The 24,306-nt window shown below is 46.6% G+C and overlaps 1 protein-coding gene across 2 annotated transcripts in view; it reads left to right on the plus strand.

Annotated features, from left to right (window-relative positions):
- The first annotated feature begins 207 nt into the window (after positions 1 to 207).
- LOC138246450 (putative methyltransferase DDB_G0268948) overlaps positions 208 to 24,306 on the plus strand; it is a 182,185-nt gene continuing 158,086 nt past the window's right edge. The window contains exons 1-2 of one of the 2 annotated variants that reach the window (XM_069201064.1): positions 208 to 345; positions 4,297 to 4,436. In XM_069201064.1, coding sequence (XP_069057165.1) covers positions 4,410 to 4,436 — 27 coding nt within the window. In that variant the 5' untranslated portion in view covers positions 208 to 345; positions 4,297 to 4,409. Of the gene's footprint in view, positions 353 to 4,296; positions 4,437 to 24,306 lie in introns of both variants that reach the window. The other variant, XM_069201065.1, reaches the window with a different exon arrangement.

Consider the following 24,306-nt stretch of genomic DNA (forward strand, 5'->3'; position numbering starts at 1 on the left):
TCCTCACCTCAAAGGATAAGGGCGTGTGTAAGAGGCAAGATGCCATCTTCAGCGTCTACAACGGGGTGTAACAACTAAACAGAGGTTCATGTTCTCATCCATCACTGACACAATTATGAAAATGATGCCTTTATGGTTGTTATGGAAACTAATGATCTAAACATCTATTGGTCTTATAAAAGATCCTGTCTGTGCCTTGACAGACTCACTGCCGTCCTTCAGTCGGACTCCACTGCTTCGTACGCAGGGCAGCTCTCTGGGCATTAAGGCGCTGCCTTTCATCGACTCACTTTCCATCCATCATTTCAGCGTCTGCTGGTCAAGCAGGACATCGCAACTGCAACAGTAAATTGTACTTTTCTCATTTGTTCCCTGCTACAGAATTACTAATCGTGCAGCTGTATTTTGACTGTGTGGTATATAGGTTTTTTGTCGATACTGTATTTTATGCGCCGGATAGTACAGTTGTGGAATCTGTACTGATCTGTATTTATTCTTGTGATGTTATGTATTGCTGCATTATTGTTTAACCAGCTTGTAGATCGTTGAAATGCATAAACTAACCTGATTGTTTCATAGCAGAGGATACGATGTAAGGAGGTGCTTTTCGGTCAATGAATAATGTTTTAATGATGAAATTTGTGTTCACAATTGAAAAGCAATGAATATCTAAGGGAAATCACTTGCTGTAGGTGAGACATGACAGATTGCAGTAGGCCTCACATTTGGCCTCATCTCTGGTGACTTGATAGTGATGCATGTTATATCTATTTTGTTAGTATTAGTTTTATTGAGCTCGCAAGTACCTGAAGTCTCTTGTTGGTACCAAAGTTATACACTATACAAAGCAACTCGCAAACTCAACGGTGCCGGGCAAAGTCCAGGTAAACAAATGGGTTCTAAGATCCCTGCGGAATTTTAAGATATTTGGCGCCAAGCGTAACTCTGGGAGCAGCATTCTCCATGCCATTGCTCTAATCAGTGAAAAAGCCCGTCCTCTTAATCTTGCTCTCCGATATTTAGGTACTGTGATCAGGCAAGTGCAAATAGAGCAAAGCAGTCTGGGAGGAATGAATTATTTACACACATCATACATAGGAAGACCATGCTAATGGGTAACTGTTGAGGATGTCTAGGAATAAAAGGGGGATCTTCTTTAGTTGTTTCATTAGCAGGAAGCACATAGACATTCATTTATTAATCTGATACTCTGATACTCAAATCCGAGTTTTCTAGCAAATAGCACACCCTGATTGCGGACATTGAATGCTGTTCCAGACACTCTCCCAACAATTGAGGCCACCACATAGAGGACCAGATTGAGGGATTACCAAATATCATAATCTCAGTTTCACCTGAATTTAGCTGGAGAGAATTAACATTCAGCCAGCTAGCTACATGGATCAAACAGCATTTGAACTCTCTCCTGGAGTTGGGAAATGTTGCCTTCTCTGTAGCTGATTATTTGGACATCATCCGCAGAGCCACATAATCGACAGACAAAAAAAAGCAATCAAATCTGCCTGGGGTGGAACATATATATTAAAAAGAGTGTGACTGAGACAACATCCCTGATGAACACCACATGCAATATCTTTAAAATCGGAGAGAGAAGTAGCCATTTGGACGGCCTGAGTTCCGTTTCCTAGAAAGGATTGAACCATCTGAGTGCCTTGTCTTTCAGGCCAATAGCAAATAACCTTTTTTTGTAATATAGAATGACAAACCGTATTGAAGGTGGCTGACAAATCACGGAGGATGAGTTCCACCCAACTTCCTCCATCTAAGATCATACGGATGTCATTGGTACCCAACATAATTACGGTTTCAGTACTAAGGCAGGATTGTAAACCAAATTAGTGCTTATTAAATACACCTTTTCCTACATTAAGAAGCTAGTTGTGTATTTCTCCAGCTCTCCAGGATTTTTGCAAACAAACGGAAGAAGAGAAATAGGCTGATAATTAGAGGAAATGCTAGGATCTAGAGTCTCCTTCTTAAGAGGGTAGTGACTAATGCTGATTTACAAAAAGCAGGTACCACGCTCCTCTCACCTCTGTTAACCATGGTCGAATAACGTGGTTACCCTTCATTAGTATCTTGAGGTAGGTTGCTCTTGAGGTCTGGCTGTAGACCAAACTTCCATTTACGTGGATAGTGCATTGATGGTGGTGCTTGCTAAGCATTGAACAAGACGTGAGGTCTAAAAGGTTAGGCTTTCTGATTCAAGAATGGTGAGTTGATTCTCCTGCCTGTTTTACATGCCTGAAAGCTGTGCATACTCTTGAAAGAGGGGTTGCCGTAGACCAGATAGGGCAGCCCAAGAATAATGCTTTCATGATGATTTACATTATGCATTTTGGAAAGCCTTGCATACCTCTGAGTAGAGTGGGTGCTCCTGCAATGTTTTTACAAGCTGAGGTGTAAAGTTTAATAATAGTCGATTAACTGACTTAGCATTGCCAAATCATGTTTACCCCTGATTTGTCCCCTACAATGGGTTGGCAAAAGGCTCATCTCACACATTTTTATTTGATGGCCCTGATGACAATTTCCCGCAACAGGCACATTCATGGTTCTGTTTTTTTTAGAACGAATAGTGAAGACTTTAACATAGTGGTTTCATAATGATTGCTTGGTACAAGTGTTGAACCTTGTTTAACTTAGGTAGGTTTTTCCACAACTAGTGAGATAATTCTGGCTGGAAAACATCACAAGAGTAATGGACTGCAGCATCAGCCATGCCTTATTCCATATTTAATTTTTGTGTATGTTCTAGAAAGTCTTGCAATCTCAAACGATTGTTAATCACTTTGCAGACTTCATTTAAATCTTCTTATTTAATGCAATGAGTGATTCAGAACAAGTGTTAATTGTTCATTTACCAAAGAAATAAGCCCTACTTGCCTTTCAGACATGTTGAATCATCCAACATCCAATTTGAGTGGCCACCTCACGTCATACCATCAGGGACACTGTCCCCAGTCCTAGGCGTTTAAATTATAAATGATTGTTAGGAGTAATTGAGCAAGTCACAAATCAGTGACGTGTATGTTAGTCAGATTAGTTCAATGGAAGCACACCAGTGACCATAATACATAAATCCTGTGGGGGTGCAAAAGGTGTAGTGCCAGCACTATCTGGAGATGGCATTCCTTCATTTGAATGGAATCTCTTTGCCTTTGCACCTGTGCCGTATTATGGATGTGAGTGCAAAGAAACTTGTGAAAAGCTCACTGACAGTGGGACCTGAAAATCTGGTGTACTGTCGGGGTGCACCGTGGAGGCAGCCCTCCGGAGGGGACAAAAGGATCCCATTGACCCCCAGACAACCTTCAGAAAGTTGGTGCAGTTTCTCACTGCACCCGCCAGCAAAGGGATCTCTGTCCCTTCTCTAAAGTGGAGGTGGGTGCCACCTGCACGGTGAAACACGGAGCGACTGATTATAGCAGCTGCTCAATATTTCACTGGCTGCGTGGCCCCAAGGGCAGTCCTGAGCTCATTCATTGTAATCCAACATACTTGTGATGTTTGAGCATGGTGCACAGGTGTAAAGGTGCGCTGTGGTGCAAAAATATTCTATGCTCCAATACGGGCTCATGATTACAACACGTAGAATGTATTAGGCTGTTGAATAAAATGCAATGACTTAAACTAGTGTCCAGGTTAGGTAGGGTGGAATGGTCAACCTACTGAGAGCAAGATCTAAAAGTCCACATTAATAAGCTGTGCATTTCCTAGTTACACCACCCAACGTAGGAATGTCTCAATGCAGTAGAATAACATTTCCAGAAAAATTTGAAAACCTCGCTCTTTCAAGATAAAACAACTTCTGGTGTACCACTTTGACCTGATGAATTTATTCTGTAAGTTTGGTTTCTTGATGGAAAGAGGGCCTCAACCTGCGCTTTGCAGAGCAAGAAAATAACATCAACTTCTCGTAACCTGTTGAAAAACTCACAAAACAAGTACTAGCTTGTGGAACACCTCAATTCATCACCCTCTCACTGCAAAGAAATTCCATTTAAATCACACAGAAGTACAATTATATTTTTTAAAATGAATGAAGATTTGTCCCTTAAGATCAATACATAAGTCAAAAGCATTTGTATGTAAACTGCCTCAGAAATAAGACACCATGACCATGATTCATCAGCTTGGATGCCAACGCCAAGCATTTGCGCAAGTTCCTGTCTTATGCCCTTATTGTTGCGTCTCTGGCTTTAGGGTTGTTCTGCAAATTAATCGTGCAAACATTTCATAATACAAATCCGGTCTCTATCTGTACCCTTCCAGGCACACTGCCTTCCCTCAGTTAGGCTCCAGCGAGCTGCACGCAGGAGATCTCTCTGAGCACTAAGGAGCTGCCTTCATCGACTTTCCACCCACCAGCGCAGCGGCCGCTCATCATGCAGGAAGACGCACCCACTGCAACAGTAAGCTGTACTTTTTATGTGTTTCCTTCTCTAGAATTACGACTGATGCAGCTGTTTTTAAACTGTGGGGCAGTAGACGTGTTTCAGCAGGAAGATTGTCCTCTGTGCACATCAGCAGAGAATATCAATTGGGAACCCTCATGCTTGGATATCAACATTTATAGCACACAGTTTTGCTCCATATCCGAATATAAAATGAACACAATTACTGTATTTCTTAAAATGAATTACACTGGAATATACGATATTTGATGCTGTGGGCTCTCAAAATATAGAGGAAACTATCAAGATGAATAATTATTCCCAGGGATCCATTTCACCTCCGTCTGCAGAGTGCTGTGGATCATTCTACAGGTGTAGTAAATGAAACACATTAAATGCTGTACTCCATACAATTTCATTATCACTTTGCAAAGCGAAGATTGCACCATTACCCTGCCTTATAGTTGAGATTATCATGTCATAGTCCACTGCACTTCATTCCTTCAAAAGCACTTGCATGTGAATCGGGTCATGTTAGGCCAATGGTCTCCCTCAGAATTAGGGGTTTCAATGCACTATTCCTATGTGTGTCCTTATGTTGCCAAATGCACACTCTGCCCTAATCGAGAGCATTTCAATATTTTAATACAGTGAGGGTAAAATGATCCTTAGGGCATGTGGCTCCAACCCCGTATCTCTATGTGAGGAACGTTTTTCCAGTATTACAACAGTGATAGGCGGTGGGCTAAAATATTCATAAGAGTTTACTCCTTTATGAATTTCGCCCGGAAATATAATGTGTTATTAAGGTTGGCGGTGCAGGGGTTACAATATTGTGTTTGAAGTATCAAGCTGCAACATTTTCTCAATCCACAATAATAACTTTCATGCCATTTATTTGCAGCGTTATAGTGCTAGTAAATATTGTGAATGATGTATTGTTGTTGCCGTTAGAAAGCCATCCTTTTGGCCAACATAACCCACATTTAACTGATACTGGTGGTTACTGACTCTGACTGTGCCCTGGGCTCTGTTACCCTGGCCCAAGGCAAGTTCTTTGTTAAAAAGGTATCAGTAAATAGACAGAATTACAATTGGTTCTGACAACTTGCCTGTAAATCCATAGTATATGGCAATGCATGTAGGTTTAGGCACCACAGAAGGGTTAAGGCACTTGTGGGTGCACTGCTGAGGTGTCCTGTTGTAGTGAATCCTATTTGGTTTTATTGGGAATCAGGAGATAGCTTAGCCTTCTGGCTTGCAGGCCTGTGCCCCTGTCACCTAGTGACTATAAACCTACTTAGCCTGTTCTATTTAAGAACATTTGTTTAAATATTTCTTCCAAAATGGCTGCTATGTTTTGAGTTAGGAAGATGTTTTGATTTCACGTTATCAGTGCCACTCTGTGAAAGCGTCACTGTCAGGGTAAAAAACAAACGAGACCGATAGGTATCCACATCATGTACTGTTCCACTTATGTGTGGCAGTAAAATAATGTTCCTTTTCAGGGGATTGTTTATATAAGTTTTGCCCCAAGCATGCCTTCTAATCTTTTGTTTGGGAACATACCTGCTTCTGGGGGTCCTACAAGATCTGTACAAATACATCTCACACAGAAAAGGCTATCAGGGCGATTTCTACCAGATGTCATCAACTCTATCTATGCTACACGTCGCCTTGATCTAGAGACCTCATTCCATAGTAACTAGGGTTGGGGGACTCTTCAACTAGTAATGGTACTGGCAGATTAGGGTTATCACACCTAGCTCTCTTTAGGTTAAAGAATAGGCTCATCACGTTAGGGAATTAGGGCCTATTTCACATCTATTTCAAATCTGATGTTATTGCAAGATTTGTATTCAAGACTTTCATTTTTACAATTCTGTTTCTTGCATTGTTCATTATCCTAATCATTGCAGCCCATGCATTTTACAGTAGATTGTTATCAAAACCTATTGAAAACTTTACTGCATCTCCTTCATTGCCTGTGTGTGACTGCGACTTGTGGCTCATTTGAGAAAAGGGTAATCTCCGTTTAACCATGACTCTCCTGAGATGTTGCATTCTTGAGTCCATGCGTAAAGGCTGACACAATTCACCATGTACTATTTGGGTTTTTAGTGAGTGCTTGAAATGGGGTCTTTGGTTGACAGTCAGATTGCCCCCTGCTCAAGCAAGGACCCTCACTCTAGTCAGGGTAAAAGAGAATCACCCTCAGCTAACCACTGCTTACACCCTTGGTAGCTTGGCAGAGCAGTAGGCTTAACTTCAGAGTGCTAGGTGTAAAGTATTTGTGCCAACACACACAGTAACTTAATGAAAACACTACAAAATGACACAACACCAGTTTAGAAAAATAGGAAATATTTATCTAAACAAAACAAGACCAAAATGACATAAATCCGACATACACAAGTCAAGTTATGAATTTTTAAAGATTAAACTAAAAAATAGCACTTAGAAACACAAAATGCTTCGATGAGGTGTTAACACAGCATCATGACGGAGTCGTTCCCAAAAAGTTGACACCAGCGGCGCCAGACACGGAGTCGCGCAGACCCCCAAGTACAGTACCTTTGGTGAAGAGAGAAAACAGGTCGATGCACGAAGTCGGGGATCACCGCTTCTGTGCGAAACGTTGAATCCGTGCACTTCGATTGGAGTCGGTCACAACGTGGTGCGGAGACTTCCACAGAGTCGCGGACTTCAGCGGGGCTGCAGTTGTGTTGGGCCTGCGAAGGTTGTCGCGTTCCAGCGAAGATCACGGAGTCGGTTGCAGGCGGTATCGACGGATTCAGCAGCAACCAGCCCAACTACCAAAATGACCCAGACAGGGAATCTACAAACAGGCAGAGTCACAGAAATGCTATAAGCAAGAAAATGCTCACTTTCTAAAAGTGGCATTTTCAAACACACAATCTTAAAATCAACTTGTTGGACTTTTGCTTATGCAGGGTCATCCCCAGTCTTTTTGCCTCCTGCCTCCTATTTTTTCTGACCTGTTGCTGTTGGCTTTTCAACTCTGAGCACTTTACCACTGCTAACCAGTGCTAAAGTGCCTATGCTCTCCGTGTAAAATGTGTACGTAATTGGTTCTCCATGATTGGCATATTTGTTTTACTGTTAAGTCCCTAGTAAAGTGCACTAGAGGTGCCCTGGGCCTGTAAATCAAATGTTACTAGTGGGCCTGCAGCACTGGTTGTGCCACCCACACAAGTAACCCGGTAATCATGTCTCAGACCTGCCACTGCAGTGTCTGTAAGTGTATTTTTACACTGTAAATTCGACTTGGCAAGTGTACCCACTTGCCAGGCCTAAACCTTCCTTTTTCTTACATGTAAGGCACCCCTAAGGTAGGCCCTAGGTAGCCCCAAGGGCAGGGTGCAGTGTATGGATAACGTGGGACATATAGTAATGTGGTTTATATGTCCTGACAGTGAAATACTGCCAATTTCGTTTTTCACTGTTGCAAGGCCTGTCTCTCTCATAGGATAACATGGGGGCTACCTTTAAATATGATTAAAGTGTAGATTCCCCTAGAGAGTAGATGGACATGTGGAGTTTGGGGTCCCTGAACTCACAATTTATAAATACATCTTTTAGTAAAGTTGATTTTGAGATTGTGCGTTTGAAAATGCCACTTTTAGAAAGTAGGCATTTTCTGGCTTAAACCATTCTGTGACTCTGCCTTGTTTGTGGATTTCCTGTCTGGGTCAGTTTGACACTTGGGCTGTTTTTCACCTCGCACTAGACAGTGACACAAAGGGGGCTGGGGTGTAACCTGCATTTCCTGATTAGCCATCTCTGCTAGGAGGGAGAGGTGGAGTGGTCACTCTCATCTGAAAGGACTGTGCCTGCCTCTGACAATGCCGGCTCCAACCCCCTGCTGTGTGTCTGATGCCTTGCCTGGGCAAGGCAGGATTTCACAAGTAGGTGTGAGTCCCCTTTGAAGAAAGGTGACTTCAAAGACTAAAATGGGTATAAGAAGGGCACCCAAATCTATAGACTTTAGAAACACTTCTGGAACCAAGAGGAACCTCTGCCTGGAGAAGAGCTGATAGCTGAGGAAGAAGTGCTGCCCTGCCTGTGACTGTGCTTTGTGGAGCTTTCCTGCAGTGCTGCTTCTGCCAGAGTAAGAGGGCAAAGACTGGACTTTGTGTGCCTTCCATCTTGTGAAGAAATCTCCAAGGGCTTGATTTAGAGCTTGCCTCCTGTTGTTTGAAGTCTCAGGGACAGCAAAGACTTCTCTCTGCCAGCACCTGGAGTCTCTAGAGAGACTCCTGCCCCGACAAGTGGTGCCCTATCCAGTCCCTGGGCCCTTGAAAGGAAAGTTGGTGGAATCCAAGGAAATCGACTTCGGACGACTCCAGACCGACGCCGCTGCTGAATCCGGTAACGCCGCCTGCACCCGACGCCGTGACCTTCGCTGGAACGCGACGCTCTTCGCAGCCCCGACGCCGCAGCAGCCCCGCTGAAGTCCGTGACTCCGTGGATTTCGCTGCACCACGTCGTGACCGTTGCCGCTCGAAGTGCACAAATTCAACGTTTCGCACAGACGCCGTGATCCCCGACTTCGCGCATCGGCTTGTTTTCACTCTTCACCAAAGGTACTGTACTTGGGGGTCTACACGACTCCGTGTCCGGCACGGCTGGTGTCGGCTTGTTGGGAACGACTCCGTCACGACACTGTGTTAACATCTCATCGAAGCATTTTTGTTTGTAAGCGCTATTTTTGAGTTTAATCTCTAAAAATTCATAACTTGACTGGTGTATGTCCGATTTTTGTCATTTTGGTCTTGTTTTGTTTAGATAAATATTTCCTATTTTTCTAAACCGGTGTTGTGTCATTTTGTAGTGTTTTCATTAAGTTACTGTGTGTGTTAGTACAAATACTTTACACCGAGCGCTCTGAAGTTAAGCCTACTGCTCTGCCAAGCTACCAAGGGGGTAAGCAGGGGTTAGCTGAGGGTGATTCTCTTTTACCCTGACTAGAGTGACGGTCCTTGCTTGAACAGGGGGTAACCTGACTGTCAACAAAAGACCCCATTCCTAACACAACTTTACTAAAATATGTATTTTTAAATTGTGAGCTCTGAGACCCCAAACTCCACATGTCCATCCGCTCCCAAAGGGAATCTACACTTTAATCAGATTTAAAGGTAACCCCCATGTTAACCTGTGAGAGGGACAGGCCTTGCAACAGTGAAAAACGAGTTTAGCAATATTTCACTATCAGGACATATAAACCACATTACTGTATGTCCTATCTTAACCATACGCTGCACCATGCCCTTGGGGCTACCTAGGGCCTACCTTAGGGGTGTCTGGCATGTAAGAAAAGCGAAGGTTTAGGCCTGGCAAGTGGGTACACTTGCCAAGTCGAATTTACAGTTAAAACTTGCACACACAGACACTGTAATGGCAGGTCTGAGTCATGATTACAGAGCTACTTATGTGGGTGGCACAACCAGTGCTGCAGGCCCACTAGTCACATTTGACTTACAGGCCCTGGCACCTCTAGTGCACTTTACTAGGCACTTACTAGTAAACCAAATATGCCAATCATGAATAAGCCAATTACATACACATTTTGTAATGGAGCAGTTGCACATTATCACTGGTTAGCAGCGGTAAAGTGCCCAGAGTAACAAAAACAGCAAAATCTCAGTCCAGCACACATCAACAACCTGGGGAACAGAGGCAAAAAGTTAAGGGAGACCACGCCAAGGGTGAACAGTCTAACAGTGAGGTACTGCTTGTGAGCCAGGAGGGCTGGACTGACAGTTGCGACTTGTTGTAGGATTGAGCTAGTCGCCTACAAATAAAAGTGCTGTCATCCCTAAACCAGCAGTCTTGCCTAGAGCAAGGGTCCAACTACTACATGGCGCCGCCAATGACAGTGTGATGGCACTAATTTATGGATGCCCTGAGTATCACTGTCTCACTCATAACAGCTACCCTGAGTACCATTATACAGAGACATCCATGGTCTGTGGGAAGATCCTCCTCAGCTGAACAGGGAGCGCCTAACTAGGATGTAGGTTGTTCGAGCTCAAACTCTTAAAAGGACTTTTACTCCCCATTTGGTGTTCCATCTCTTTACCCATTTCATAATATGTCTAATGCCATAGGCATGCCTGAGAATTTCAGACATGCATTAACACTCCATCTGATAGCTCATAGCTTGCCAGATGAGGGTTGTGATTACATTCATTTTAGAAGCTAATGAAACTTACCAAACAGAAACATTCTATTCCTGGGTTCCCTTTCCTGAGGAGGATAACACTACATTTACATTCCACCCGTACAGAGTTGCAAGCGTACCACTACGGTACCAAGCATACCAGTATCTTGAAATACGGATTACTTATGAAGAACATCAGAACTGGTTTAATGGCGCCCTACCACATGTAATACAACACGTAAGAATAGATCCTTTAGTTAATGACCGACCACTGTGGCCTTTGTTTGCCACATATACACCACACCCCGGTGTACAAAACATACAGGCAGCTGATCTGCGCAATTTATATCTTGAACTAGTAAAAATATATGGATGACTCATTCAGTTCATAATGTGAACTGTGAAGACCATACCAGGGCGTTCAGCACCGCTGGATATCAATTGGTTACTACTGGGATTAACCCCCCAACAGTCCATTCTATTATGGGAAAGTGCCCACAGAACAAGTTGTTCTTGATAGCTCAGAAAACTAATCAGCAGGAAGCTGTGTTTCCCCATATTCGACCACAGGACAAGCATAGAATTCTCACGATGTGCTTGCCATTCAGAATAGTTCCTTCAGAGGGTGATTGTGCCACATTGGGTAGATACTACCACACATGGTACCCAGACACTTGCCAATTTAACGGAAGTGTTAAAACATTCAGAATGAGCACAGGAGTGTTAGCTGCTCTAGCCCCAGATTTGGGGATGAAATTAATGAGTAACTTCGATGCAGTCTCCTCAAGATACTTAGTAATATTAAAGTGAAAGAAGTAGTGTTGGCTATACAGCAGCGGCTCCAAGAGATTCCACACTTGAACAGGAGAAACAGCTACCGAAAATAATTTCCGATACCTAAACTAGTATAGGATGGGATGGTTTGGGAGACAACCCAAAAAAGCCTGAAATGCAGAGTACCACCCCCAAGCAAAGTACCAAACAAGCACAGGAGGGTTCTAAAAAGTGATGGGATAAAAAAAAGCAAATTAGACACAGGAGAAGTCAGAGAGCAGACTTTCCACATCCGGAGAATTCCAAAAGGAGATATAGGCCCTCATTTTGACTTCAGCAGACAGAAAGCCCGTCTGCCAAAGGCCCCTATTACTAGTTTGTCGCTAGGTCATGGGGCGGAAACAAATTTCCCGCCCGGTGGCACAGCGGGAAACAGCCCACAACATTGACGCCGGCTCATAATTGAGTTGGCGGCAAGATAGAGGTGCGTAGGGTGCACCAGCCCTGTTGCGATTTTCACTGTCCGCAAAGCAGACAAGGTCAAGTGTGACAGGGCTGGTCATGGGGGCCCCTGCACTGTCCATGGCCTTGGGAACCCCTGCACCCTGTCTCTGCCAGCAATTACATGGCAGTGCAACTGCTATGCAAACGCCGGCAGAGAGAGGGATCGTAATCCCCAGGGCACTGCTGCTCTGGCGGTTTGAGACTGCCGGCACCGTCAGGCCATCGGCTGGCGGAAACGTTGTGGTGCCAGTGGTCCGACAGTGGTGCGTTTGCCACAGTGGTAATGTGGAGGCCGCCGCCACCCTCATAATTAGGGCTATAATCTCAGGAATAGAGAAAACATAAAAGCTCTTGACAGATATACTGATTCACATCCGTCTCGTTCCTTTCAGGAAGCAATGGATAGACGTAGCAAGAGAGTGGGATGGTCAGGGCAACGTCCTGACTACATGAAACAGAAGAAAGATTCACCACCGTCTTCAGACAAAAAAGAAGACAAATCCCCACAACAAAAGCCACAGTTTAAAAAGAGAAAAGGTGGCAGCACTGTCAATTAAAAATGCCAGTACTCTTGAAAACGTTGCTGAAGAACAAGACACGGGCAGTGACACTGTCAGACAGCGCGGCAGAAGTCACAATATGTTGCCAGGGTCTGAAACATCATCTTGATGCGACTGCAACTAGCAACTCTATTGCAGTTGAGAATGCAAACGGGCGTGTTCTTCCACTTACACGGGTTTATGATCCAAATATCCAGATTTAGGGAGACATAGAGCGCACCATTAGTGTGATATTCTGGGATGAACATAGTTGTGATATCCTACTGGCCAAAAGGGACAGGCCACCTGAGCAGGTCCGTAAGCTCCCACATGGTGAATATGTAATTATGCCTTCTTTCTCTGATCTTGTTCCAGAAGCAGTAAAACAAGCCTACGCTGTCAACTAGGCTTCAGCACAGGCACCTGCATTATACCTTAACCATGTAGGTTGGGATAAGGATTCTTCTTCCCATATAATACCGATCAGGTCTACACCCCAGCCTCAGCCTCAATTTCCTGTTAAACACAAAGCCAAAGCTCAAATGAGGGAGATCCTTACTCAGCTTGAGTACTAGGGTGTAACTGAGCCCTGTGTCTCTGCCATGAATAACTCATTATTCCCCATTGCAAAACCAAACCATTCATATAGAATAGTCTTAGACTATAGACATTTAAACAGTCATATACGCACATACACAATCCAAAATTCACACAGCACCGCACTAATAAACAACACAATGCGTAAAAAATACAAAACAACCTTGTATATCTCCAATGGTTTCTTCTGCCAGAACTCAGCACATGAAAGTCGGGACCTGAGTGCATTCTCATTAGACTCACAAACGTGCTTCTGTTGTTTGCCCCAAGGCTATAAGAACAGCCCAGGGCTGTTCTCAGCCTATGTAAGATCAATATTGCGTTATATTGACCCCGAGACGTTGTCCTATGTGGATGATATCTATCTCACAGATGATGACCTCAACGTTAATCTTGCCAGGGTCTATCCGATTGTTCTAGAATTTGCAGCCCTTGGCTACAAATTGAATTTTAGGAATACTAAAATAGCCTTTCTCAGTGGATTGTTTCAGGGATACGAGCTATCAAATGATGGCAAGAGCTTGACCTGCGCTCCAACCACCAAACACTATTTGGAAACTACTGTCTTTACTAGGTTTCTTCAACTTTGGCAGAACTTACATTGCTGATTATGCAAAACGCAGGTTTGCTGAGGATTCTAGGTAAGAAAACACTGGGGGAGCCACGCAAGTCACACGTCCCTGGACTCCCTCAGGTGTCTAGTTTTCAGAAATGTCCCAGGACCAAAAATGCAGGTGCCGCCCTTGATAAAACAGAAAGTTTTGTAATAGATCATTTTGATGTGTCCATGTCGTGTTTTGGACCCTTCCCTGTCGCAGGCAATATTTCTACCCACACAAGTGAGATACTATTTTTATCAGGAGTTGTGGAGGAATGCTGGGTGGAAGGGAGTTTGTGGCTGTCCTCATATTCCAGAACTTTCAGCACTGAAATATGAGGAAAAAGTGTTTTTGGCCACATTTTGAAGTTTGCAAAGCATTCTGGGTAAGAGAAATCAGTGAGAACCCTACAAGTCACCCCATCCTCGATTCCGCTATGTGTCTAGGTTTAAAAAATGGACAGGTTTGCTAGGTTTCCCTAGGTGCCGGATGAGCTAGAAGCCAAAATCCACAGCTAGGCACATTGCAAAAAACAGGTCAGTTTTCATTAGAAAAATTTGATGTGTCCACGTTGTGTTTAGGGGCATTTCCTGTCGCGGGCACTAGGCCTATCAACACAAGTGAGGTACCATTTTTATTGGGAGACTTGGGGGATGCTGGGTGGGAGGATATTTCTTGCTCCTCTCAGATTCCAGAATTTTCCATCTCTGAAATGTGAGGAAAAAGTGTTTTTTTTTGCCAAATTTTGAGTTTTGCAAATGATTCTGGGTAACAGAACCTGGTGAGATCGCCACAAGTAGCCCCATCCTGGGTTCCCCATAGGTGTCTAGTTTTAAAAATTCACAGGTTTGGTAGATTTTCTTAGGTGCCGGCTGGGATAGAGGAAAAAATACACAGCTAGGCACTTACCAAAACAACATCAGTTTTCAATGTAAAAATGTTATGTGTCCATGTTGTGTTTTGGGTTGTTTCCTGACACGGGCACTAGGCCTACCAACACAAGCGAGGTACCATTTTTATCAGGAGACGTGGGGTAATGCTGGGATGAAGGAAGTTTGTGCTCCTCTCAGATTCCAGAATCTTTCCAAAAAAATTCCAGGGACATTTCCTAGGACTTTGTGAGTGCGGGGACACCATTACACGCGTGCACTACATATAGGTCAATACCTGTATGTAGCTTCACAATGGTAACTCTGAATATGGCCATGTAACGTGTCTAAGATCATGGAATTGTCCCCCCATTCCAAATCTGTTATTGGGGTGCCAATTCCATGCATCCCTGGGGCTCCACTATGGACCCGGGTCCTGCCAAATCAGCTCTCTGGGGTTTTCTCTGCAGCTACCACTGCTGCCACCCCATAGACAGGGTTCTGCCCTCCTGGGGTCTGGGCAGCCAAGTCCCAGGAAGGCAGAACAAAGAATTTCCTCTGGGAGAGGGTGTTACACCCTCTCCCTTTGGAAATAGGTGTTAAAGGCTGGGGAGGGGTAGCCTCTACCAGCCTCTGGAAATGCTTTGAAGGGCACGGATGGTGCCCTCCTTGCAAAAACCAGTCTACACTGGGTCAGGGAACCCCCAGTACCTGCTCTGGCATGAAACTGGACAAAGGAAAGGGGAGTGACCACTTCTCTGTCCATCACCACCCCAGGGGTGGTGCTCAGAGCTCCTCCAGTGTGTCCCAGACCTCTGCCGTCTTGGATCCAGAGGTGTGAGGGCACGCTGGAGGCCTCTGAGTGGCTAGTGCCAGCAGGTGATGTCAGAGACCCCCCCTGAAAGGTGCTTACCTGACTGGGTGGCCAATCCTACTCTGAGGGCTATTTAGGGTCTCTCCCGTGGGCTTTTCCTCAGATAGCGACTTGCAAGAATCCACCAGAGTTCCTCTGCACCTCTCTCTTTGACTTCTTCCAAGTATCAGCTGGTGACTGCTCCAGGACACCTGCAAAACTGCAACAAAGTAGCAAGAAGACTACCAGCGACATTGTATCACCTAATCCTGCCGGCTTTCTCTACTGTTTCCTGATGATGCATGCTTTGGGGGCTGCCTACCTTCATCCTGCACTGGAAGCCACGAAGAAATCTCCCGTGGGTTGACGGAATCTTCCCCCTGCTTCAGCAGGCACCAAACTTCAGCATCACTGGTACTTTGGGACCCCTCTCATCCTGACGAGCATGGCCCCTGGAACACAGGTGGTGCACCCAAGTGACTCAGACTGTGACTTGTTGCAGGATCTTCAGCTTCTTCCATCCAAAGGCAGCCATTGCGCACCTTCATCCGGGGTATAATGGGCTCCTGCCCCCATGGACACTTTCACGACTCTTGGACTTGGTCCCCTTCCTTTGCAGGTCCTCAGGTCCAGAAATCTATCTTCAGTGCTTTGCAGTCTGTTGTGGTCTTTGCAAAATCCTCTATCACGACTTTAGTGTGTTTCTGGTGAAATAGTAGTACTTTACTCTTACTTTCCAGAGTCTTGGGGTGGGGTAACTTGGACATCCTTGGTGTTTTCTTACACTCCCAGTGACCCTCTACACACTACACTAGCCTAGGGGTCCATTCGTGGTTCGCATTCCACTTTCTTAGTATATGGTTTGTGTTGCCCCTAGGCCTATAGCATCCTATTGTATTCTACAGTGTTTGCACTACCTTCTGACTGTTTTACTTACCTGATTTTGGTTTGTGTGTGTAATTTGTGTATTTTACTTACCTCCTAAGGGAGTATATCCTCTGAGATATTTTTGGCACATTGTCACTAAAATAAAGTACCTTTATTTTTAGTAACTCTGAGTATTGTCTTTCTTATGCTATAGTACCTATATGATATACGTGCTCTGGTGCAGCTACCTCTATCAGACTAAGCTGCTAGAACACTACTAATCTACTAATAAGGGACAACTGGACCTGGCACAAGGTGTAAGTACCATCAGGTACCCACTATAAGCAAGGCCAGCCTCCTACACTCCGTGACAGTAGGAGGGGTATGATGTGTCTCAATGGGGCATCAACTGGCAGGATGGGGGGCAGAATTGAGCATAGCCCCACTTGCACATGTGGTGTGTCCTGTCTCCTCACAATAGACCTATAAACCCTGTATTGTCACTGCAGCCAGCTTGGAGTCACTGCCGGGGAATCAAAGAACCTTTACAGAAACTTCTATCACCATCCAGGAGAAGGGCACTGTTAGACTTTTCATCCTTGGCGTGGTCTCCCTTAACTTTTTGCCTCTGTTCCCCAGGTTGTTGATGTGTGCTGGACTCTGATTTTGCTGTTTTTGTTACTCTGGGCACTTTACCACTGCTAACCAGTGCTAAAGTGCAAGTGCTCCTGTTTAAATTGTATGTAAGTGGTTCATCCATGATTGGCATATTTGAATTACTAGTAAGTCCCTAGTAATGTGCACTAGAGGTGCCAGGGCCTGTAAATCAAATGCTACTAGTGGGCCTGCAGCACTGGTTGTGCCACCCACATAAGTAGCTCTGTAATCATGTCTCAGACCTGCCCCTGCAGTGTCTGTTTGTGTATTTTTACACTGTAAATTCGACTTGGCAAGTGTACCCACTTGCCAGGCCTAAACCTTCCCTTTCCTTACATGTAAGGCACCCCTAAGGTAGGCCCTAGGTAGCCCCAAGGGCAGGGTGCAGTGTATGGATAAGGTAGGACATATAGTAATGTGGTTTATATGTCCTGACAGTGAAATACTGCCAATTTCGTTTTCACTGTTGCAAGGTCTGTCTCTCTCTCATAGGATAATATGGGGGCTACCTTTAAATATGATTAAAGTGTAGATTCCCCTAGAGAGTAGATGGACATGTGGAGTTTGGGATCCCTGAACTCACAATTTAAAAATACATCTTTTAGTAAAGTTGATTTTAAGATTGAGCGTTTGGAAATGCCACTTTTAGAAAGTGAGCATTTTCTTGCTTAAACCATTCTGTGACTCTGCCTGGTTTGTGGATTCCCTGTCTGGGTCAGTTTGACAGTTGGGTTGTTTTTCACCTCACACCAGACAGTGACACAAAGGGAGCTGGGGTGTGATCTGCATTTCCTGATTAGCCATCTCTGCTAGGAGGGAGGGGTGGAGTGGTCACTCTCATCTGAAAGGACTGTGCCTGCCTCTGACAATGCTGTCTCCAGCCCCCTGGTGTGTGTCTGAGGCCTTGCCTGGGCAAGGCAGGATTTCACAAGAAGGTGTGAGTCCCCTTTGAAGAAAGGTGACTTCAAAGACTAAAATGGGTATAAGAAGGGCACCCAAACTTACAAGCTTTAGAAACACTTCTGGAACCAAGAGGAACCTCTGCCTGGAGAAGAGCTGATAGCTGAGGAAAACGTGCTGCCCTGCCTGTGACTGTGCTTTGTGGAGCTTTCCTGCAGTGCTGCTTCTGCCAGAGTAAGAGGGCAAAGACTGGACTTTGTGTGCCTTCCATCTTGAAGAAGAAATCTCCAAGGGCTTGATGTAGAGCTTGCCTCCTGTTGTTGAAGTCTCAGGGATAGCAAAGACTTCTTCCTGCCAGCACCTGGAGTCTCTGGAGAGACCCCTACTCTGCTCTGTGGTGCCCTTCCAGTTCCTGGGACCCTGAAAGGAGAGGCTGGCAGCCTAAGGACAAAAATACACGCACCGAGCGCCGTGCGGAGAAAAGATCGACACGAATCCGATCGCGGCTGAGAAAACGACGCGACGCCGGTTCCGCAGCTGAGAAACGACGCCGCAGGAAACGCGACCGAAAAAACCGACGCCCGGAGCAGGAGAAACAACGCGCAGCATCGCTGACGGAGGCTGAGAGATCGCACCCTGCGCCGCGGGACTTTCGGATCGTCGTGTGGCTGGCTTTCTCAACACGCACCGCCGTGCCGAGTGGTTTTCGACGCACACAGCCGTGCAGGGGTTACTTTCGACGCACACCGCCCGTGCGGGGTTATTTTTGACGCAAACCAGGTACATTTACACGCTAGCAGCGCTAGTGTGTTGTTACAACTACCTAAAGACTCTTTTTATTTTTAAACCTTTAAAAAATCATAACTTGACTTGTGTATGTTGGATTTTTTGTCGTTTTGGTCTTGTTTTGTCTAGATAAATATTTCCTATTTTTCTAAACTGGTGTTGTGTCATTTTGTAGTGTTTTCATTAAGTTACTGTGTGTGTTGGTACAAATACTTTACGCCCAGCACTCTGAGGTTAAGCCTACTGCTCTGCCAAGCTACCAAGGGGGTAAGCAGGGGTTAGCTGAGGGTGATTCTCTTTTATCCTAACTAGAGTGAGGGTCCTTGCTTGAACAGGGGGTAACCTGACTGTCAACCAGAGACCCCATTTCTAACATTGGTGACCAGCGGTCGGGATTTGAACTTGTATTTGTACTTGACATACAGTAATTAAGTGTACACTACTGTTTTGATCTCAGACCACTACGTGACCACATACTACTAGTCTTGTGATTTTTGTTTTTTTACTTGGACTGTTTTTCTCTGCATTCAGTTTCTTTTTTTTCGCTGATCCCGTGATTGACTTTTCTGGAACTTCATTTGAGAACTTGCTTTTCTGTTTTTGGAACTGTGCATATTTTTTTAACCTCTCATCATGTCTCAGTCTGGAGATGCCCTAGCTGAAGCTGCTTTTGACTTGGAGAAATTGGAGAGCTACAAAGTGGCTCAGTTGAAGCAGTTTTGTAGTAATGTTGGCTGTCCCATTAAGAGCTCATCCAAGAAGGATGAGCTGCAAAAGGCGCTGAGGGCCTGGGTGACAGCCAAAGCAGCTGAGGGGCACACAGATGAGGAGCCAGAGGGGGAAGAGGAGTTGCAAGTCACTCACACTGATGTAGTGGGTGGGCCTGCTATGTCTCAGGGGAGAATCTCCAGGGCAGGTAGCAGTGTGTCCTCCAAGAGTCTGACACCTGGAGAGTTACAGGACAGACAGGCAGAGAGGGAGTACCAGTTGGAGCTGAAAAAGCTCAGTCTAGAGGTGGAACAGAGAAAGCTGGCCCTTGAGGAAAGGAAGATAAACATGGCTCATGAGCTCAGTTTAAAAGAGATTGATCAGAGGAGTCAGTCCAGTAGGGATGGTGGCAGCAATTCTACAGTGCAGCCTGAGAGAAGGGTACACATCCCAAAAGACCTTGTGAGGGATTATAAGAGGGAGGATGATATCTACTTGTGGTTCAAGGGTTATGAGTCAGCTCTCCACATGAACCTGGTCCCTGAAGCTCATTGGGGGGCAGCCCTGTGGAAGCATTTTGAGGCAGAGGGGAGGGACACACTGACGGCCTTAGGGGATGCTCAGAGTCTCACCTACCCTGCCATGAAGGAGGCCTTACTTACCAGGTATGGTCTCACCCCTGAGCAGTACAAGGAGAAGTTTAGATCCTACAAGAGAAAGGAATCCCAAACATGGTTGGAATGTGTTGATTCTTGTTGCAGGTCACTGGATGGTTGGGTGAAGGGCAGTAAGGTAAACACGTATGAGGGGCTTTACAATTTAATTGCTTGGGAGCACTTGTACAGTTTATGTTTTCCAGAGCTGCGCCAGCACCTCATTGACAGCAAGCTGACTGACCCCAGGAAGCTTGCACAGGAAGCGGACCGCTGGGAGAGCACCAGGGTCCAAAAGAGGTATGGGGGAGACCACGCCAAGGGTGGGCAGGGTCCCTCTCAGAAGAAAGGGGGGGGTAAGGGCAAACAGGATGAGTTCTCTAAAGGGCCCCAAACTGATTCCCAGGGTAAGGATTCCCAACCCCCCAGTGAAAAGAAGCCATGGTTCTCCAAGGGGAAGCCAATGGCTGGTGGTCCCCTACGTAAGTGCTATTCATGTGACCAGGTGGGTCATGTGAGGGGGGACCCCAAATGCCCCAAAAGTACACCGGCACCCACTGGTGCACCGTCCCAGGGTTTGGCCAGTGTAGCGCTTGGGGAGGAGTTGGTTTCAGGTGGGGGGGAACCAGCAGAAATGACCCTTGTCTCACTAGGGGACAGTGAGATGGTCCAGAGAAACCTAGTGCCTGATAACACTAAGAAGTACAGGCAATGGGTGACCATCAATGGACAGAGGGTGGAGGCTCTAAGAGACACAGGAGCCAGTGTGACTACAGTGAGGAGTCACCTGGTGTCTGAAGAGCAGATTGATCCCCGGGTACTTCACCAAGTAGTTGCAGTAGACAATTCTGAGCGCCTCTGCAGAGTGGCGCAGGTTCCCTTTGAATGGGGGGGGGTCTCAGGTTCCTGGAAAGTAGCTGTGAGTCCAACCATGCCCGTTGATTGTTTGCTAGGCAACGACCTGGAAGATTCCCCTTGGAAGGAGGTGGAACACAGGTCTCACTTGGAGATGTTGGGTCTGCCTGGGTGGGTATGCGTATCCACCCGGTCTATGGCAGCCAATCAGGGTAGTCAAGAGCCCCTGGAGCCTGAAACAGTGGCCCAGGGGACCGCCAAGAAGAGGAAAGGCAGGAGGCGCGGGAAACCCGCCCCAGAAGTTCCCACGGTCCGGGAGGAGGCAGAGCCTGAGGGTGATGCCCCGGAACCTACAGGGGAACAGGTGGCTGAACTGGGGGAGGTCCCTGAGCTGTCGCAGTGGCAGCAGGAAGGGGGACCCACCAGGGAAGTATTCTGCACAGCGCAGAAGGAGTGCCCTACTCTTGAGGGACTGCGGCAGCAGGCTGCAGCCCAGGCGGCTGGCGGGGCGCCAGGTACTCACCTGATTTATTGGGAGGATGGCCTCCTGTATAGTGAGCCTAAGGTTCCTGAGCCGGGGTCAGCTCGTATGCTGGTGGTACCCCAGGGCTTCAGGACCTTCCTACTGGGTTTGGCTCATGATGTGCCTTTGGCAGGACATCTAGGGCAGGACAAGACCTATAAGAGGCTTGTCTCCCACTTTTACTGGCCCTTGATGAACAAGCAGTCAGCTGCTTATTGTAGATCTTGTCAGACTTGTCAGGCAAGTGGCAAGAGTGGGGGGAAATGCAAAGCTCCCCTCCAACCTTTACCGGTAGTCAGTACTCCCTTTGAAAGGGTAGGAATTGACATTGTGGGGCCTCTGGATCCCAAGACAGCCATGGGCAACAGGTTCATCCTGGTCTTGGTGGACCATGCCACACGGTACCCAGAAGCTATTCCTCTAAGGACGGTCACCGCCCCCGTGGTGGGACGTGCCTTGATGGGGGTTTTTACCCGCATGGGGTTCCCCAAGGAGGTAGTATCTGATAGGGGTACAAACTTCATATCCACTTATATGAAGTCTCTGTGGAAGGTGTGTGGGGTAACCTACAAGTTCACCACCCCTTACCACCCCCAAAGTAATGGTCTGGTTGAGAGATTCAACCGCACCTTGAAAGGCATGATTCAGGGCCTGTCAGAGCCCTTGAGGCGTAAGTGGGACGTCCTCTTGCCATGCCTTCTGTTCGCTTACAGGGAGGTGCCTCAAAAGGGACTTGGCTTTAGCCCCTTTGAGCTCATCTATGGCCACCCTGTGAGGGGACCGCTCAGTCTGGTGAAGGAGGCTTTGGAGAAAGCTCCTAGTAAACCACCCCAGGAGGTATTTAGCTACATGCTGGCACTAAGAAACCAGACTGCCCGCTTCAGGAGTCTCGCTCAGGAGAACCTGGAAGCAAGCCAGGAGGATATGAAACGGTGGTACGACCAGAATGCCACTCTGGTTGAGTTTCAGCCTGGACAAAAAGTGTGGGTCATGGCACCAGTGGAGCCTAGGGCTCTCCAAGATAGGTGGACTGGGCCTTTTGAGGTGGTGGAAAGAAAGAGCGAGGTCACCTATCTGGTAGACTTGCAATCCCCCAGGAACCCCTTGAGGGTCCTACATGTCAACCGCCTCAAACCACACTTTGAGCGAACTGAGCTATCCATGCTCCTAGCGACAGATGACGGGGTGGAGGAAGAGAGTGAACCTCTTCCTGACCTCCTGTCTGCAGGAGAGAAAGATGGGTCTGTGGAGGGAGTGATCCTCTCCCCCTCCCTGACTGAGGAACAGCAGAGGGACTGTCGCCACGTGCTGGGACAGTTCGCCTCGCTGTTTTCCCTGATCCCAGGAGTCACACACCTGTGCACACATGATGTGGACACTGGGGACAGTACACCTGTTAAACATAAGGTTTACAGGGTGACTGACAGGGTGAGGGCTTGCATTAAGGAGGAAGTCTCCAAAATGTTAGCCCTCAGGGTTATTGAGCACTCCAGCAGTCCTTGGGCCTGCCCAGTGGTCTTGGTTCCAAAGGCTGCTGCTCCTGGTGCCACTCCAGAACTTAGGTTCTGTGTGGACTACCGGGGTCTCAATGCGGTCAGCAAGACTGACGCACACCCCATCCCCCGAGCTGATGAGCTCATTGATCGGTTAGGAGCTGCCAAGTACCTCAGTACGTTCGATTTAACATCTGGGTACTGGCAGATTGCCTTAACTGAAGGGGCAAAGGAGAGGTCAGCATTCTCTACCCCCGATGGGCACTTCCACTTCAATGTGATGCCCTTTGGGATGAAGAATGCCCCTGCCACCTTTCAGAGGTTGGTCAACCAGGTGTTGGCAGGACTGGATGAGTTCAGTGCCGCCTACCTGGATGACATTGCTGTGTTTAGTTCCACATGGGAGGAACACCTGCAACACCTCTGGAGAGTGTTAGAGGCCCTGCAGAAGGCAGGCCTCACTATTAAGGCGAGCAAGTGCCAAATAGGGCAGGGTTCTGTTGTGTACTTAGGACACCAGGTGGGGAGTGGCCAGGTGGCACCCCTACAGCCTAAGATTGACACGATTCTGGCTTGGGAGCCTCCCAAGACCCAGACTGAAGTGAGAGCCTTTTTAGGTCTCACAGGATACTATCGGAGGTTCGTTAAGGGATATGGTACCATTGTTACCCCCTTAACTGAGTTGACTTCTAAGAAGCAACCCAAGAAAGTGATCTGGACAGAGGCTTGCCAGAACGCTTTTGATGCCCTGAAGGCTGCCATGTGCACAGCACCTGTGCTGAAGGCACCTGACTACTCCACGGAGTTTGTTGTACAGACAGACGCCTCAGAGCATGGTATTGGAGCAGTACTCTCACAGCTGAATGAAGAGGGCCTAGATCAACCCGTAGCCTTCATTAGCAGGAGGTTACTACCCAGGGAACGTAGGTGGAGTGCCATAGAACGTGAAGCGTTTGCTGTGGTCTGGGCACTGAAGAAGCTAAGACCCTACTTGTTTGGGACTCATTTCCGAGTTCAGACCGACCACAGACCCCTCAGATGGTTAATGCAGATGAGGGGTGAGAACCCAAAACTGTTGAGGTGGTCCATTTCCCTACAGGGGATGGACTTTACGGTGGAACATCGACCCGGTACAGAGCACGCCAATGCTGATGGTCTGTCCAGGTTCTTCCGCCTTAGTGATGAGAACTCCCATGAGGTTGGGTAGTTGCTCCCCACTTTTAGCTGGGGGGGACACGTGTTAGACTTTTCATCCTTGGCGTGGTCTCCCTTAACTTTTTGCCTCTGTTCCCCAGGTTGTTGATGTGTGCTGGACTCTGATTTTGCTGTTTTTGTTACTCTGGGCACTTTACCACTGCTAACCAGTGCTAAAGTGCAAGTGCTCCTGTTTAAATTGTATGTAAGTGGTTCATCCATGATTGGCATATTTGAATTACTAGTAAGTCCCTAGTAATGTGCACTAGAGGTGCCAGGGCCTGTAAATCAAATGCTACTAGTGGGCCTGCAGCACTGGTTGTGCCACCCACA

The sequence above is a fragment of the Pleurodeles waltl genome, chromosome 7 (assembly GCF_031143425.1).
Source record: "Pleurodeles waltl isolate 20211129_DDA chromosome 7, aPleWal1.hap1.20221129, whole genome shotgun sequence".
Lineage (NCBI taxonomy): Eukaryota > Metazoa > Chordata > Amphibia > Caudata > Salamandridae > Pleurodeles > Pleurodeles waltl.